At 40.7% G+C, this 19107-nt stretch overlaps 1 protein-coding gene across 1 annotated transcript in view; it reads right to left on the bottom strand.

The window, feature by feature from the left end:
- LOC128645227 (integrin beta-5) overlaps positions 1-19107 on the bottom strand; it is a 318185-nt gene that overhangs the window by 138042 nt on the left and 161036 nt on the right. The window contains exon 8 of the mRNA XM_053698059.1: positions 7943-8032. Within this exon, the coding sequence (XP_053554034.1) occupies positions 7943-8032 (90 nt within the window). The remainder of the gene's footprint in view (positions 1-7942; positions 8033-19107) is intronic.

Below are 19107 nucleotides of genomic sequence, written 5' to 3'. Positions count from 1 at the left end.
ACCTTAGCCGAGTATATAAATATCCAATGTTGTATATGATTAAAATCTTATGTGACTAGTCAATTTATTAATTAATTGTTCTCCTCTTCTGTTTTGATATAAGCATATTATATCCAGCGTGTTGAATACGTTTTTACACCACAGGAAGTCCAAAAGGGGCTTTTAATAAATCGAGGGATACACATCTTATATCCAACAGAGAGAGAAGGAAAAAGAAAAAGAAAAAAAAAAAAATGGAAAAAACTAGGTGTTATATTTTCGTTTTCTCTTGTTAGGTACGCATATTATAGCTTTTTGTTGTAATTGAGCTTTAAATTAGCTTGTTTCAGAGTACTTTTGTTTGAGTAAGCTCAGATAGTACATTGTGAGGTATTATTGTTATTTTTCCACGATGTAAAATCCTTGTACTGAATGTGAAGTACCTTGTGTATACTTGTAATGTTTGTATGAACACCTCAATAAAAAAAATGATAAAAAAAAAAAAAAAAAACTTTTCTTCCTTGGTCAAACCTATCACTGACATGACCCGTAAAGAGAATGATCCACTCCATTGGTCACCTACTGCCATTAAGGCCTTTGATAGTCTTAAGACTGCCTTTGCTGCCGCTCCAGTTCTGGATCATCCTAACCCAGGAGCCTTTCGTTCTTGAGGTTGATGCGTCTGAGACTGGAGTAGGTGCCCTCTTGTCTCAACGTCCTACGCCTGATGGTTCCTTGCATCCGTGTTGTTTCTTCTCTAAGAAATTGTCTCCAGCGGAGTGCAATTATGAAATTGGCGACAGGGAATTACTAGCCATAATCTTGGCACTTAAGGAATGGAGGCATCTTCTCGAGGGTACTAGCGTGCCAGTGCGCATTCTTACTGACCACAAGAATTTAACTTATCTATCTGAAGCAAAATGTTTGTCGCCCTGACAGGCCAGATGGGTGCTATTTTTGTTTCGGTTTAATTATGTGGTCTCCTACCTGCCTGGTAGTAAGACTGTTAGGGCTGTCCAAGGAGGAGTCTGTACCTACTCCAGTTATACCCCCTGACCATATTTTGGCTACCATACATACTAATTTGACTTCTCCCTTGGGGGAGGAGATCCTGGCTGCACAAACCAACGCACCTCCTGAGAAATCTAGTGGTAAGTGTTTTGTTCCTGAGAATCTTCGAACTAAACTTTTGCACACTTACCACTATCCTAAAGCCGCAGGTCACCCAGGCAAGAACCAAATGATTTGGTCTGTTACTCGACAATTCTGGTGGCCAGGTCTTCGTTCTGATGTTGCTGTGTATGTTGCCTCCTGCTCAGTTTGTGCACAGAATAAGACTCCTCAACGTCTTCAACCTATTGCTAATGGTGAACGTCCCTGGACACATCTTCCATGGACTTCATTGTCGAGCTCCCTGTTTCCAGTGGCAATACTGTTATCCTTATGGTGGTTGACCGTTTTTCTAAAATGTCACATTGCATTCCCTTGAAGAAGTTGCCTACCGCTCAGGTTACCCAAGGAGATAGTGTCGGACCGGGGTAGCCATTTTGTCTCCAGATTTTGGCGATCCTTTTGTGCTCAAATGGAGATCCAGCTTTCCTTCTCCTCGGCATATCACCCTCAATCCAATGGGGCTGCGGAATGGTCTAATCAAGCTCTGGAACAGTTCCTCCGTTGCTATGTCTCAGATCACCACAATAATTGGTCTGAACTGTTACCTTGGGCAGTATTTGTTCGTAATAGTGCTATTAATGCTTCCTCCAAGTTATCCCCATTCATGGCGAATTATGGGTTTCAACCATCCTTGTTGCCCGATTTATTCATGTCTCAAGGTATTCCGGCTTTGGAGGAGCATCTCTGGCAACTCCGTTCCACGTGGGTGCAGATTCAGGATTGCCTTCATCGTTCTATGCAGCGCCAAAAGTTCCAGGCTGATCGTAGGCGTCTGCCCGTGCCTTCCTACCAGGTTGGTGAGAGAGTTTGGCTGTCCTCCCGCAACTTGAATCTTCGTGTTTTTCATGTCTCCCTCTTGAAACCATTGGTTTGTAATCAGTTTACCACTGTGTTGCCTCGTCCCCGTCCTATCTTTGTTGACAACCATGAGGAGTATGAGGTCAGCAGCACTATTGAATCTCGTATGTCCAGGGGCCGCGTACAGTATTTGGTTCACTGGAGGGGCTACGGTCCGGAGGAGTGTTCATGGGTTCCCTCCTCTGATGTTCATGCTCCCGCCCTCCTCCGTGCCTTCCATGCCCGTTTCCCCAATAAGCATTTTGTCCTCCCGCGGGGGAGGGGTCATTGAGGGGAGGGTACTGTCAGGGTTTTTTTTCCTGTTTTGTTTGCCATATGCTGCTGGCAGCCATTTTACTCACCTCTCTTGCTGACTCTGGTGCATACTGTGTGATGCTGCTCATTTCCTGCACTTCCTTTTATGGCCAGACTGGTGTACATCACCTGTGTGAGAGAGGATGCAGTCTCAGAATTGTGATGTCATCACTTATTATTTAAAGGGCCTCTGTTCAGTATGCTTTCCCCTTGCGTTGTCTCAGACCTGTTTGTAAGAGCTCCTGTGTATTACCTGGCTGTCTGACATCCCTCCTGGTTCCTGATCCCTGGCTTGTTCCTGACTCTGCTGTTCTCCTTGTTCCTGATTCCGGCTTGTCTGACTACTCGCTTTGGCTCCTGACTCGGCTCGTCTGACTACCAGCTCTGGTTTTGATTCCTGGCTTGTTATTTGACTTGTGTACATTTTATAGTTTTTTGCTATTAATTAAGGTGTGATTATTTTTGCACTTCTCGTCTCAGTCTGATTCCTGGCACCCTGACAGTATTATCAACAAATATAAAAATATACATGGTCATAAAATTCTGTGTAATCATGCAAAATCAATTTTATTTTGCATATTTCTATTCATTGCTTTAGAATATTCTAGTTCAACTGCGTGTGTGTGTTTGTCTATCCCTGCATGCATGTGTGTGTGTGTCTATCCCGGCCTACATATGTGTGTATGTGTGTCTATCCCTGCATGCACGTGTGTGTCTATACCTGCCTGCATATGTGTGCCTCTATCTATTCTTTTCTGTGTGTCTATCCATTGATTTGTGTGTGTGTGTGTCTCTCTCTCTCTGCCTGTGTATGTCTATCTATACCTGTATGTGTGTCTCTATCCCTGCCTGCATGTGTGTGTGTCTGTCTATCTTTGGCTGTGTGTGTGTGTGTGTATGTCTGTCTATTCCTGACCTGCGTGTGAGTGTATTTTCTTGTCTGTGTGTCTATCCATGGCTGTGTGTCTGTCTGTCTCTGCCTGTGTATGTCTCTCTCTCTTCCTGTGTGTATATGTCTCTCTAACCCTGCCTGTTTGTGTGCTGCCACTGTTTGTTTTGCTATGCAGTCACCTTTCCCCCCCTAAAATGCATTTAAAGGGACAGTCAAGTAAAAAAAAAACTTTCATTTTTCAAATAGGGCATGTAATTTTAAACAACTTTCCAATTTACTTTTATCAATAATTTTGCTTTGTTCTCTTGGTATTCTAGTTGAAAGCAAACCTAGGAAGGCACATATGATAATTTCTAAGCCCTTGAAGGCCGCCTCTATTTTATTTACTTTTCACAGCAGGGGAGAGCAAGCTCATGTAGGCCATATAGATAGCATTGTGATCACGCTCGTGGCTAGTGGCAGACACTGCACTAATTGGCTAAAATGCAAGTCAATAGATAATAATTAAAAGTCATGTGATTAGGGGCGGTCAGAAGATGCTTAGATACAAGTTAGTCACAGAAGTAAAAAGTGTATTAATATAACAGTGTTGGTTTTGCAAAACTGGGGAATGGGTAATAAAGGGATTATCTATCTTTTTACAACAAACATTCTGGTGTTGACTGTCCCTTTAACTTACTTTTTAAAAAAAATGGTCAGCCACCACTAAAACAACAATGTCCCTGTGCTTTTTATTATACTTGAGAGGGGGGTGTTACTGCCCACCAATAGAGCTGTAGGAGTTGACGTTATCATGGAATGACCAGTTATGCACTGAGATAAACTTCCTGTTAGTCTCAAAATCAAATAAAAATAAACAGCTTTAATGTAAGAAGTTTTATTTCACACTTTAATTCTAATTAAAATGTTTTACTTTAAAATACACATATTAGAATGTTTATCTATAAATTAATAAGTGTGCCCCATAGCAGTTAGCATTTAGATTCATGCAGACAAACCCTCAGAAATGTGCCAAGTGAGTCTAGGATATTTTACAACTTCCATAATGGCAATATGCTGTGAAGTTCTGGACACACCATACAATGTAGCTGAGGGAATTTGGGTTCTAAGGTTATTTCAATATATATTTAAAGTTATGTTGATAAGAGTTTGCATAGTTCTTCATGATGACCACATAAAGTCTGAGATTTTGAAACGTTAAACTCGCTTCTCTATTTTATAAATATATTTTGATAAACCCATTTAGGTTCAAATTCATACTATATGTCCCTATATTATTGTATTTGTATTGTATAGACTGAAGACATCCACTATGCTAAGGGGCCTTTGCTCATTTTGTTCTTTTCAGTGTTACCTAGGTATACATAATTCTTCCCTGCTGTCTTGGACTGCTGAGATAAACAAAATAAGTAGCTTTAGCAAAACTAATATTATATGCCACAACTGTAATCTAGTCTATGATGTATTTTGTTGCAATTCGGGGAGTAATTAGTAGTTCTGTTTAATGTGAGACCTTATAGCATATCAGCCACTGGTTATTTATGATATTTACCTTGAGGATATACAGTATATAGCTACTGCCTTGTTGTCTGTGGCCAGGATAGCAAGGTCTTGATTGATTGCTTAATTCTTAGGAATAATTTGTAGATCCCCATGTGGAGAGTATTTCTATTATTTTATAGTTTTGCGCTTTAGCTCGATTCATGCTAGTTTCATTACCTCATTGTATGTAACGCCTTAACCTATAGTTAGTACCTAATGCCTCTAAAGTCAGGGAATTATCAGCTCTCTATTTAGTCTGATCTAGCAGTTCCCTCTGGATGTGTAAATGAGGGTCCAAGACTGACTTTTTTTGTCTTCCAAAGGAATCCTTATATGTAAAAGTTAACCGAGGCTTCTAATATGGTTGTGTCTTTTAGTGCAGGCATCTCATGTTTATGTATCTGAAAGACTGTATAGGCCTTGTGTTATTATAGATTCTATTTTGATGTAACCTGTTCATTTTCGCCTGTTTACTTCCTATATGAAACCTCAATAAAAATAAAAATTTGTTGCATAAAAATAAAATAAAAATAAAATAATAAACATTAAACCCAAAAGAGAAATGTATTTCATGTTTAACAGCCAACACGAATATTAAGCCAGCCCTACACTTGCTAGGAACCAGACAACTGTGTTTTAGATATATATAGAATAAATAAAGACTTCCAGATTCGTTTGTCATTGCTTGTCTTAAAAATAGGAAATGCAAATATACCAATTGTTTGTGTTAATTTAGTTTTGTTTTGTTCGCTCAAGAGGGGCCTCATAAATTTTGCTTTGCCTAAGGCCACACTTCCTCAAGAGACGCCTCTTAGCTAAAAGGTAGTTTTAAATCATTTTTAATACTTTTGTATACAGTGTACCATCAGAAAGATATTACAGTATTTAAGTCTGAAAGGTTATATTTGTTGTTTTAAATAGACTATTATATGCATTTTAGAACACAAAAAAACAAACCAAAGACACAGACAGAGACAACTGGGACTTACAGGCAGGGAATAATAGTAATTTTTGATCATTTCATTTTTTAAATAAGATTTATTAAAAAGTTTGGATTTTGGAATGCTGGATTTGGGGATTTGTACACGCACACTGATACATATATATATATATATATATACATACACACAGTATATATACAGTATATATATATATATATATATATATATATATATATATGCACTCATGACCGTAGTCCTCTAACCAGGGTGCTGCAGCAAACAGAACACAATCCACAACAAAAGCAGGCACTCACCGGATTTAAATACAGTAGGAGCTGCTAGCTCAGAAATTCTGTAAATAAGTACATACAGGTGGCCCTCGTTTTACAATGGTTCAATTTACACCGTTTCAGAATAACAACCTTTTTTTCCAGTCATGTGACTGCTATTGAAAAGCATTGAGAAGCAGTGCATTGATTAAATAGCCAGTAGGTGGAGCTGTCCGCTTGTGTTGCATCCAAGCAAGCTGAAATTAATCAGTTTAACCAGACCTGTGCTATCGAGCAGATTTCAAAGGAACAAGATCTTCCTGTCTATAAATCAGTCCAGATTGGAATGCATAGAAAGAACTGTTTGCAGAAAAATGCAAGTGAAGTCTGTGTTGTGTGATTATTTTATTAGGTTTATAATGCTGTTTAGCAAATGTTTTTGTTAATTTTACTTAGTTTAATTATATATTCTGTGTTGTGTGAATATTTTATTAGGTTTATAATGCTGTTTAGCATTTAAAGTCTTCATTTCAAGAGAGGGTCCTGGAACCTATCTCCCTCACTTCCCATTGACTTACATTATAAACTGTGTTTCAATTTACAACGGTTTGGATTTACAACCATTCCTTCTGGAACCTAACCCCAGCGTAAACTGAGGGCTACCTGTATTAGTAATGGAAGTAAATTGGAAAGTTTTTGTTTGTTCTTTCTGAATCATTAAAGTTTAATTCTGATTTGTTTCCCTTTAAAAGCTAAGAGCTAGATCAGAAAATGATCTTGAGCCACAACAGATTAACAATAGATTTCAGATAAAGCAGGGTTGAACTTGCTGAGACATCTCACACATTTTCTATACATGTGCAGCCCCTACGGCACTGACTGCCATATGTCAAAAATAAATTAAATCTTGTGCTTTTAAAAGGTGCTTTTGATAATGAGAGATGTTAGTTGTGATAAAATCTGTGACCTGCAGGCATAGACATAGAGAGACTGTGGCAGCAAATATACCAATTGTTACTGATGTGTTAGAATGTGCTAAGGTCTTATGAACAATACATTCATATACACACAGATATTTTGCACAAAAACTAGTACTAGAAAGTGTAGATGTAAAACACACACATTCTCCTGAAGTGCAGTCAAACATCTGTAACGTTTGACCAGATAACAGAATTGAGAGTCCTCACATACCACCTTGTCTGCTGCCTTTAGCACTGTTTCTGTTTAGTCACAAATGCATAATACAATTGCACACTAATCAGCAGCATGTGGGAACAGTAGAATGGACACTGGTGGCTGCCAGCTGCAAGATACCAAGTGAAGCCATTATGTGGAAAATGTCTTATGCTTCCGTTATCTCCTTGTAGGGTTTAGGTTAAAAATTCAGCAGATTTGCTCAGAATTGCATGTTGTTATTTTCTATGATTTTCTTGACTTTTAGTCTGACCATTTTCTACCTGTATAGTTTTAGGTACTGGCCTGGACAGACAGAGTTATTAACACACTGTGTAAAAGAGTAAAAGTTAGATTAGTTTGTTTACAAGACTAGACATAGCTGCTGTGGCATTTTTTTTAAACGTGCAGTAGGAATATACACACGATTCTTTATATAATGTTGTATTGCTGACAATTTTTTTTAAATGTGTACTTCAGTATCATCAACATGATTACCTCAAACAAAAGCTGGACAACACCAGTTAAAGTAAAATAATCAGCACAACCACACAAACTGCAGCACAATCACACAAACTGCAGCACAATCACACAAACTGCAGCACAACCACACAAACTGCAGCACAACCACACAAACTGCAGCACAACCACACAAACTGCAGCACAATCACACAAACTGCAGCACAATCACACAAACTGCAACATAATCTGCTAGAAGCAAAATCTAAAATATAATTTTAGGATTGAATAAAGCATGGCCTTAAACACACATTTATGGGTAGAGCACATACATATAAAACACAAAGTAAAAAAGGACTTACATTGTAAGCATTAACAATCAGCTGGATGATGTTTTGAGAGTTCACATCCAAAATTTCTACTGTCGTCCCAGGAATCAAAGCTGTGAAATTCTTTTGCAAAAGAAAAAGAAGATATAAAAATATAAAAAAATGACACTGTTGGTGTAAGAAGGTTTCAAATGTTTCTACTCACAGCTTTTATACTTCTTATTGAGGTAACTGAACACAATGTTATACCATATATGGAAGTTTTCTTTTATTATATGATTTATTTATCAATTTTTCCAACGATACAACAAAATAAAACAAGACAGGTGACAAAAAAAACAATTAAAAAAAAAAAAAAAGCTTAGTGGAGGCGCAGCTCCTATTCCAATTATAACTTACAAGGAGACAGCTCCCCATCCATAAATACAATAATCAACTCTTTATCTCCCGAACTAGCTTTTCTTAATTTCAGGATAAATCTGAACAGTGGGTTACCTTATTCTACATTACTATTTTGCGCTTTATTAAATAAACATAAGCATAAATCTAAATAGAGGCGTCACCGCTCCAATTTAACTTAAATCTTCCTTGGAGATGGAGTTCCACATCGGAACATATAATATCCATCCTTAACTTTGCGCCCTCCTACAGGGCTAACCATATATGGAAGTTACAAAGCAAAATTTAATTAGAATATTAAAGTTACATTTTCAAGTGTTTATAGACCAACTTTTTCATAAAGAGCCATATTTTATCTCTTTCTCTCCACATACAGAGCCAGAAAACCAAGTTTTTACTAAATCAAAACACACACACACATATATATATATATATATATATATATACGGCCGAACTTCCGGTGCACCCTGTGGCCTTATGGGTAATGTAGTCCACTGTTGTTAGGTGGTTTTGCAACGGTGAAAATGGTTGGTAGGTTTGGCATGACGCTCATATGCATTAGCCACTGCTGTGAAGGTGTGTGAAGATGCGGTAATGCTGTAATGCTGAGCACTGTGTAATAATGAGCACACTATGTCCATGTGATTCAGTTGCGATACCGATATTGTCTGGTAAGAACTTTTTTTGCCCTCACATCATACCTGCTAAACGTGCTAAAAATAAATAAAAAAAATTGCTTTAATACGGTTAAAATAAAACCAAGGAAAGATGCGGTTCTCCTTAGTACTGGTAATTTCAAATGTAAAAACAAACAAACCTTTATTCAAGCATTACAGCTTTAATGGCTGAATAAAGGTTTTTATCCCATTTGAAATTATGGTACTAAGGAGAACAGCATCTTTCCTTTGTTTTATTCTATACTCTTGGGGAAGTGGAAAAGGATCCCCTGGGAGTTGGTACCTGCATTGGGACTCATTTTTTTGCAAATTTGTGAGTGCTGGTCTCAATCACTTACAAACATTGCAGCTTTGTGCAACTAATGTGTATATTTTCTTTAAAATTACATTTCTTCAAAATAGCACCAAACTTTAAGGGTGCGGCCTCTATGCGGCACAATACACACACACATATATATATATATATATATATTATATATATACACACACACACACACACACATACATACATACTAGGGATGGGGCGAATGTTTCTAAATTTAAAACGAATTTTTATACATTCGTTCAAATCGAATTTCGAATTGTTTATATAACATTCTTACATTCTATTTTCGAATTTTCGTTTTCGAATTTTTCAATAAAATTCGAAAATATTTTCGTTAGAATAATAGAATGTTTAGCTGTGTATTCATTCAATTTCGAAATAGTATTTTTAGTCTACAACTGTGTTAAATGTAAATTCGAATTTGAATGCTACATTCGAATGTCACATTCGAATTCGAAATAGTATTTTTAGTTTACAACTGTGTTTAATAAATGTGATATTTGATTTGAATGTGACATTTAAATTTGAAATAGTATTTCTAGTCTAATACTGTGTTTTATACATGTAATATTCAAATTTGAATGTGATATTCGATTTGAATGTGATATTCGATTCAAATGTGACATTCAAATTCGAAATAGTGTTTCTAGTCTACAATTGTGTTTTAAAAATGTAATATTCGAATTAGAAAGTGACATTCGAATTCGAAAGTGACATTTGAATTCGAATGTAACATTCGAAAACTGTAAATAACATTAAAAATTGAATTTTTAATAATATTTGTTCTTAACATTCTATTATGTAAATCGAATTTCTAAAATAACATTCGTTCTAACATTCAAATTCGAATATAAACACATTCGCCCATCCCTAATAAAACATACACACACAAATACATACATACACACATTACATATATATATATATATATATTATATATATATATTATATATATACACACTATATATATACTAGTCCTAAAGCCCGTTCACACGGGCCGTGTTGTGTTATATTTAATTTAAATTCTCTCTCTCTCTCTCTCTCTCTCTCTCTCTCTCTCTCTCTCTCTCTGTCTCTCTCTCTCTGTCTGTCTCTCTCCCCCTCTCTCCCCCCCTCTCTGTCCCCCTCTCTGTCCCCCTCTCTCTCCCCCTCTCTGTCCCCCTCTCTGTCCCCCTCTCTCTCCCCCTCTCTCCCCTCTCTCTCCCTCTCTCTCCCTCTCTCTCTCCCTCTCCCTCTCTCTCCCTCTCTCTTCCCTCTCTCTCTCCCTCTCTCTATCTCCTCTCCCTCTCTCTCCCTCTCTCTTCCCTCTCTCTCTCCTTCTCCCTCTCTCTCTCTCTCTCTCCCTCTCTCTCTCTCTCCCTCTCTCTCTTCTCTCTCTCTCTCTCTCTCTCTCTCTCTCTCTCTCTTTCTCCTCTCTCTCTCCCTCTCCCTCTCCCTCTCCCTCTCCCTCTCTCCCTCTCCTCTCCTCTCTCTCTCTCTCTCTCTCTCTCTCTCTCTCTCTCTCTCTCTCCCTCTCTCTCTCTCCCTCTCTCTCTCCTTCTCCTCCCTCTCTCTCTCTCTCTCTCTCTCTCTCTCTCTCTCTCTCTCTCTCTCTCTCTCTCTCTCACCTCTGGGCATGCAGTACTGACTCCCAGCCTCTTATAATGCTGCCCCCCTTTTTGCCCCAACCTCTTTACCTACTGTCTGTGTACCACTTTCTACCCCATCCTCTCTGCCTGTTGCCCCTAGTGCTCCCCTTACTGCCCCAGCCACTCAGTCTGCTGACCTCCAACAGTGCAGCTCTCACTGCGCCAACCTTTCAGCCTACTGCCTTCACACCTTACATCCTGCTGCCCCGCAGCGTTCCTCTAACTGTCCCCCTTAGTGCTCCCCTTACTGCCCCAGCCACTCAGTCTGCTGACCTCCAACAGTGCATCTCTCACTGCGCCAACCTTTCAGCCTACTGCCTTCACACCTTACATCCTGCTGCCCCGCAGCGTTCCTCTAACTGTTTCGCGCTGCTGTCGGGTGGGTGGTGCGCGTGCGCGTGCGGCTAAGTGAGTGAGGGTGTGATAGGCGGCTAGGGTTCGCGTGCGCGTGCGGCTAAGTGAGTGCGAGGGTGCTTCTGCAAGGGGGGTCATCTGCGCGCGAGGGTGCGCGTGCGATCAGCGGCAAGAGTTTGTCTGAACTGCGCATGACGGCTTCAGACAAACTCTTGTCTTTTATAATATAGGATATATATATTATGTATATATATACACACACACATATATATATATATATATATATATATATACACACACACACACACACATATATATATACACTGTGTGCAGAATTATTAGGCAAATGAGTATTTTGACCACATCATCCTCTTTATGCATGTTGTCTTACTCCAAGCTGTATAGGCTCAAAGCCTACTACCAATTAAGCATATTAGGTGATGTGCATCTCTGTAATGAGAAGGGGTGTGGTCTAATGACATCAACACCCTATATCAGGTGTGCATAATTATTAGGCAACTTCCTTTCCTTTGGCAAAATGGGTCAAAAGAAGGACTTGACAGGCTCAGAAAAGTCAAAAATAGTGAGATATCTTGCAGAGGGATGCAGCACTCTTAAAATTGCAAAGCTTCTGAAGCGTGATCATCGAACAATTAAGCGTTTCATTCAAAATAGTCAACAGGGTCGCAAGAAGCGTGTGGAAAAACCAAGGCGCAAAATAACTGCCCATGAACTGAGAAAAGTCAAGCGTGCAGCTGCCAAGATGCCACTTGCCACCAGTTTGGCCATTTTTCAGAGCTGCAACATCACTGGAGTGCCCAAAAGCACAAGGTGTGCAATACTCAGAGACATGGCCAAGGTAAGAAAGGCTGAAAGACGACCACCACTGAACAAGACACACAAGCTGAAATGTCAAGACTGGGCCAAGAAATATCTCAAGACTGATTTTTCTAAGGTTTTATGGACTGATGAAATGAGAGTGAGTCTTGATGGGCCAGATGGATGGGCCCGTGGCTGGATTGGTAAAGGGCAGAGAGCTCCAGTCCGACTCAGACGCCAGCAAGGTGGAGGTGGAGTACTGGTTTGGGCTGGTATCATCAAAGATGAGCTTGTGGGGCCTTTTCGGGTTGAGGATGGAGTCAAGCTCAACTCCCAGTCCTACTGCCAGTTTCTGGAAGACACCTTCTTCAAGCAGTGGTACAGGAAGAAGTCTGCATCCTTCAAGAAAAACATGATTTTCATGCAGGACAATGCTCCATCACACGCGTCCAAGTACTCCACAGCGTGGCTGGCAAGAAAGGGTATAAAAGAAGAAAATCTAATGACATGGCCTCCTTGTTCACCTGATCTGAACCCCATTGAGAACCTGTAGTCTATCATCAAATGGGAGATTTACAAGGAGGGAAAACAGTACACCTCTCTGAACAGTGTCTGGGAGGCTGTGGTTGCTGCTGCACGCAATGTTGATGGTGAACAGATCAAAACACTGACAGAATCCATGGATGGCAGGCTTTTGAGTGTCCTTGCAAAGAAAGGTGGCTATATTGGTCACTGATTTGTTTTTGTTTTGTTTTTGAATGTCAGAAATGTATATTTGTGAATGTTGAGATGTTATATTGGTTTCACTGGTAAAAATAAATAATTGAAATGGGTATATATTTGTTTTTTGTTAAGTTGCCTAATAATTATGCACAGTAATAGTCACCTGCACACACAGTTATCCCCTAAAATAGCTATAACTAAAAACAATCTAAAAACTACTTCCAAAACTATTCAGCTTTGATATTAATGAGTTTTTTGGGTTCATTGAGAACATGGTTGTTGTTCAATAATAAAATTAATCCTCAAAAATACAACTTGCCTAATAATTCTGCACTCCCTGTACATTGAGCAATGATACTTTTTTATTGGACTAACTATACATTTATAAGATGACAAGCTTTCGGAAGAGTTTCTTCCTTTATCAAGTCTGAAGCAATTCTTGTTATTTTGATATTTAAATCTCTGGACTAACACGGCTACTCCAATCAACGTATATATATATACACACACACACACAAATACATATATATATTATATATATATATATACACACACACACACACACACACATATATATATTGATACATACATATATATATATATATATATATATATATATATATATATATATATATATATACACAAAATAACTTAACACACAGCCATTAATGTCTAAACTGTTGGCAACAAAAGTGAGTACACCCCTAAGTGGAAATGTCCTAATTGGGCCCAAAGTGTCAATATTTTGTGTGGCCACCATTATTTTCCAGCGGCATCTTCTATCTTCATCCATCTGGAGCGGAGCGGAGCCATCTTCTTCCAGCCGACGCGGATCCATCCTCTTCAACCGACGCCAACTCGCCGAATGAAGGTTCCTTTAAATGACGTCATCCAAGATGGCGTCCCTCGAATTCCGATTGGCTGATAGAATCCTATCAGCCAATTGGAATTAAGGTAGGAAAAATCTGATTGGCTGATCCAATCAGATTGAGCTCACATTCTATTGGCTGATTGGAACAGCCAATAGAATGCAAGCTCAATCTGATTGGTTCAGCCAATCGGATTGAACTTGAATCTGATTGGCTGATTTAATCAGCCAATAAGATTTTTCCTACCTTAATTCCGATTGGCTGATAGAATCCTATCAGCCAATCGTAATTCGAGGGATGCCATCTTGGATGACGTCATTTAAAGGAACCTTCATTCGGCGAGTAGGCGATGGTTGAAGAGGATGGATCTGCGTCGGCTGGAAGAAGATGGCTCCACTCCGCTCCGGATGGATGAAGATAGAAGATGCCGCTTGGATGAAGATGTCTGCCGGTCTGGATGTCCTCTTCTGCCCGGATAGGATGAAGACTTCTGCCGCTCCGGATGTCCTCTTTTGGTCCATCGGTGCCCGGCTGGGTGAACACGACTCAAGGTAGGGAGATCTTCAGGGAGTAGTGTTAGGTTTATTTAAGGGGGGTTTGGGTTAGAGTAAGGGTATGTGGGTGGTGGGTTTTAATGTTGGGGGGGTTGTATTTTTTTTTACAGGCAAAAGAGCTGATTACTTAGGGGCATGCCCCGCAAAAAGCCCTTTTAAGGGCTGGTAAAAGAGCTTGTAACTTTTTTAATTTAGAATAGCGGTAGGAATATTTTTTATTTTGGGGGGACTTTGTTATTTTAATAGGGGGCTTAGAGTAGTGTGTAATTAGTTTAAATATTGTTGATAATATTTTTATTATGTTTTGTAATTATTTTTTTATATTCTGTAACTTAGTTCTTTTTATTTTTTGATACTTTAGCTAGGTTTATTAATTGTATTTATATTTGTAGCAATTGTGTTTAATTAATTTAATTGCTAGTGTGTGTTAGGTTATTGTAGGTAATTGTAGGAGTTATTTAATATTTTATTGATAGGGTAGTGTTAGGTTTAATTATAACTTAGGTTAGGATTTATTTTACAGGTAAATTTGTTATTATTTTAACTAGGTAACTATTAAATAGTTCTTAACTATTTAATAGCTATTGTACCTGGTTAAAATAATTACAAAGTTGCCTGTAAATAAATATTAATCCTAAAATAGCTATAATATAATTATAATTTATATTGTAGCTATATTAGGATTTATTTTACAGGTAAGTATTTAGCTTTAAATAGGAATAAGTTATTTAATAAGAGTTAATTTATTTCGTTAGATAAAAATTATATTTAAACTTAGGGGGGTGTTAGTGTTAGGGTTAGACTTAGCTTTAGGGGTTAATCCATTTATTAGAATAGCGGTGAGCTCCGATCGGAAGTTTAGGGGTTAATAATTGAAGGTAGGTGTCGGCGATGTTAGGGAGGGCAGATTAGGGGTTAATACTATTTATGATAGGGTTAGTGAGGCGGATTAGGGGTTAATAACTTTATTATAGTAGCGCTCAGGTCCGCTCGGCAGATTAGGGGTTAATAAGTGTAGGTAGGTGTCGGCGACGTTGTGGGGGCAGATTAGGGGTTAATAAATATAACATAGGGGTCGGCGATGTTAGGGCAGCAGATTAGGGGTACATAGGGATAACGTAGGTGGGCGGCAGATTAGGGGTTAATAAGTGTAAGGTTAGGGGTGTTTAGACTCGGGGTACATGTTAGGGTGTTAGGTGCAGACGTAGGAAGTGTTTCCCCCATAGGAAACCAATGGGGCTGCGTTAGGAGCTGAACGCTGCTTTTTTGCAGGTGTTAGGTTTTTTTTCAGCTCAACAGTCCCATTGTTTCCTATGGGAGAATCGTGCACGAGCACGTTTTGCCAGCTTACCGCTACCGTAAGCAACGCTGGTATTGAGGGTTGAAGTGGCGGTTCATTCAGCTCAACGCACGCTTTTTGGAGCCTAACGCAGCCCTTCAGACAACTCTAAATACCAGCGTTGTCTTAAGGGTGCGTTGGGAAAAAAAGCTGCGTTAGCTACGCAGGTCTTTACCGACAAAACTCTAAATCTAGCCGTATATTTTATATATATATACATTTTTTTAATTATTGTGTCTTATTTTAGCTTTAATGGTGGCATGGTTCACAATATATTTTTTATATAGTCATTAATAAATGTTAGGTTTTAAGCCATTGACATACACTACACATACATTCCACCTACTTTACTGGGTAATATACCTTTCAAGTGTGCCCAATAATGCTTCTTTTTCTCTCTCCTTGTAAACACTCACTAAAGTCATTTCTTCAGTGTTGTCAATGATGTTGGATACTGTATATACATATATATATATATACGCACACATATATATATATATATATATATATATATATATATATATATACATATACACATATATATACATACACATATACATATACACATATATATATATATATATATATACATACACATATACATACACATATACATATATATATATATATATATACACACATATACATATACATATATACACATATATATATATATATATATATATATATATATATATATATATACACACACACACACACACACACACACATATACATATATATATACACACATATATATACACAACACGTGACAGATTCCGGCTACCCCGACTGGGTAGCTCCGCCAATGGATCCTCCTGATGCCTGGAACCTGCCACTATGTAGCAGAGAAAAAGTGATTCTAGCAGAGCCCACCCAAATAACTAGACATACTAGCATTTAGGTGAAACACGAAGTACCCTTTATTGGTAAAAAACACAACATTTATACAAAAAACTGATCTTGATAACAAGCCTTATCTGACCCTTACATCTCCCGCCATTCTCGCCCCTCCAGACAGTCTGGCACCTCCATTGTGTCCATTGTTCCCTAGTGTCCAGCGGTACAAGAATGGGGTATTCAGGGTGATCCCGGGGGAGCGGCGGCCCTTCCAGGGTTTTGTTAGAAAGCGCCTTGCCCCCAGCTACTTCGGTCCGAAAAAAGCCTTGATCCATGGCTTGGGGTCAGAGTTATTGCTTTTCCAACATACAACAGGCAGGCCATTGTAATGATGGGAGTCCGAAAGCCCGGTTCCTGAGAGAGTGCTCCCCTGTAACTCACCCCACCTCTGGTCTTTCCCAGAGGTAGTAATTCCCCAGAGAGCGGAGCTCTGGGACAAAGGACCGCTGGAGCAACCTGGGATGAAGGGGCCCGGGGATCTGAGCTGATGGGGCGGCCGGCGGTTCCATGGGGTCGGCCAGCAGAAGGGAGGTCTGTTGAATAGGCCTCGGAAACCCTGGTTCCCAATGGATCTCACCTCCAGCAATTGGCCCACCTCTTGCCCTTGCCATGGGGTACCAATCCCCAAGAGAGCGGAGCTCCGGGGGAAAGGGGCCTTCGAAGCGGCCGGAGGTAAAGTGTCCCAGAGAGTGCTGTGTGCGGGGGTCGGCCGGTAGTTTCAGGAGCCCGGCCAGCCGGCCGGAGAGGCATAGGTGGGTCAGAGACCAGCTCTTTCAAGATCAGGTGGTCCGATGAAAACAAGGGAAATCAAAGCTCCAGGAGATAGCGGTTGCTCTGAGGAGCCCAAAACCGCGGAGAAACAACAGGGGGGTAGAGGTAGGGGGGAGGCGTTTAACCCCTGCAGCCCAGTTTCTGTGACAACTCCCCCCTTCCAGTTCAGCAGACCCGGCTAGATCCACACATGGGTCAACCTGGGGCTGTCCGAGGAGTCTATGTCACTTCAGTCAGCCGGGAAAGTCTATCAGGTTTCCCATTGCTTTTTCTCGGCCGGTACTGAATGTCAAAGTTAAATGGCTGCAGGCTAAAACTTCACTTCAGCAATCTTCCATTGTCTCCGGAAACTCTATTAAGCCATACAAGGGGGTTGTGGTCTGTGAGAACGGTGAAGAGTCTCCCATAGAGGTAGGGTTGTAGCTTCTTCAGGGCCAGACACTCTTTCTCCACCGCCGCGTAGCCTACCTCTCTGGGCAATCGTTTTCTACTGATATAGGCTACGGGGTGGTCCTGCCCTTCTTCATCTGTCTGGCTTAATACTGCTCCCAATCCGAACATGGAGGCATCTGTGTGGACAGAAAAACATTTGGTGGGGTTAGGAGCGGCCAGTACTGGAGCAGAGATTAAGGAAGACTTAAGATTTTGGAAGGCAGCTTCACACTTCGGGGACCACAGGACCTGGCGAGGTAGTCGCTTACGGGTCAGGCCGGTCAAGGGTTTGGCCAGGGCACTGTAAGTGGGGACAAATATCTGGTAGTAACCGGCAGCCCCTAGAAATGCTAGGACTTGGGTTTTGGTCCGGGGAGTGGGCCAATTGCCAACTGCCTCGAACTTGGCCGGTTCGGGCCACTGCTTCCCGCACTGGACCTTCGAGCACCCGATGGTACACTTGTCAGGTTTCAGGGTCAGTCCGGCAGCTCTGAGGCGATCTAAAACGATGCCTAATTGGGCCAGATAGTCCTCCCAGGTGTCGCTATAGATGGCGATGTCGTCCATGTATACTGGAAGCCATCCAGTAGGCGATCCACCATCCTTTGAAAGGTGGCTGGAGCGTTCTTCATCCCAAACGACATGACCTTGAACTAGTAGAGGTCGATGGGGGTGATGAAGGCAGACTTTTGGATGGACTCAGGGTCTAGAGGGATCTGCCAGTATCCCTTGCAGAGGTTGAGGGTGGTCAGGAAGTGGCCGCGGGCGATTCTGTCTAATAGGTCATCGACTCAGGGCATAGGATATGCGTCAGTGGTGGTTCTGTCACTGAGCTTACAGTAGTCAATGCAGAACCGGGTAGTTCCGTCCTTTTTGGGTGCCAGCACCACCAGGGAGGCCCAGGGGCTGTTGGACGGTTCAACAACACCTAGGTCCAACATTCCCCAGAGCTCACGGTGCATGCTGTCCCTGACTGCCTCTGGGACCCTGTAGGCTGCCTGTCACAGGGGAGCCTGCTCTGAAGTCTCCACTCTGTGTACGGCCGTTGTGGTGTACCCAGTTACAGTAGAGAACATATTTTGTCTCTTTTCCAGGAGTTGCCGGACTTGCTTTCTCTGCTCAGTCCCTAACCTCTCGTCTAGGGGTATGTCGGCCAATCCTTGGGGGCGTCAGTGGGTCCATGGAGCTCTGGCATTGGAAGACTCTCAGAGTCCTCCACCACCGGAGCACAGATAGCAGCCACATCCTTGGCCCTTTCTACATATGCCTTTAACATGTTCACATGAAAGGTCCGACGGACCCGGTCATCTGAGCATTTGGCTACCAGGTAGTTGGTGTCGTTCAGTAGTTCCACTATCCGGTAGGGTCCTTGCCAGGAGGCCTGTAGCTGTCTGTTTTGACAGGCTTC

Source organism: Bombina bombina, chromosome 1 (assembly GCF_027579735.1).
Source record: "Bombina bombina isolate aBomBom1 chromosome 1, aBomBom1.pri, whole genome shotgun sequence".
In the NCBI taxonomy this organism is placed as follows: Eukaryota; Metazoa; Chordata; class Amphibia; order Anura; family Bombinatoridae; genus Bombina; species Bombina bombina.
Note: the sequence above shows the minus strand (reverse complement) of the source record. Positions and strands in the feature narration are given on the sequence as shown.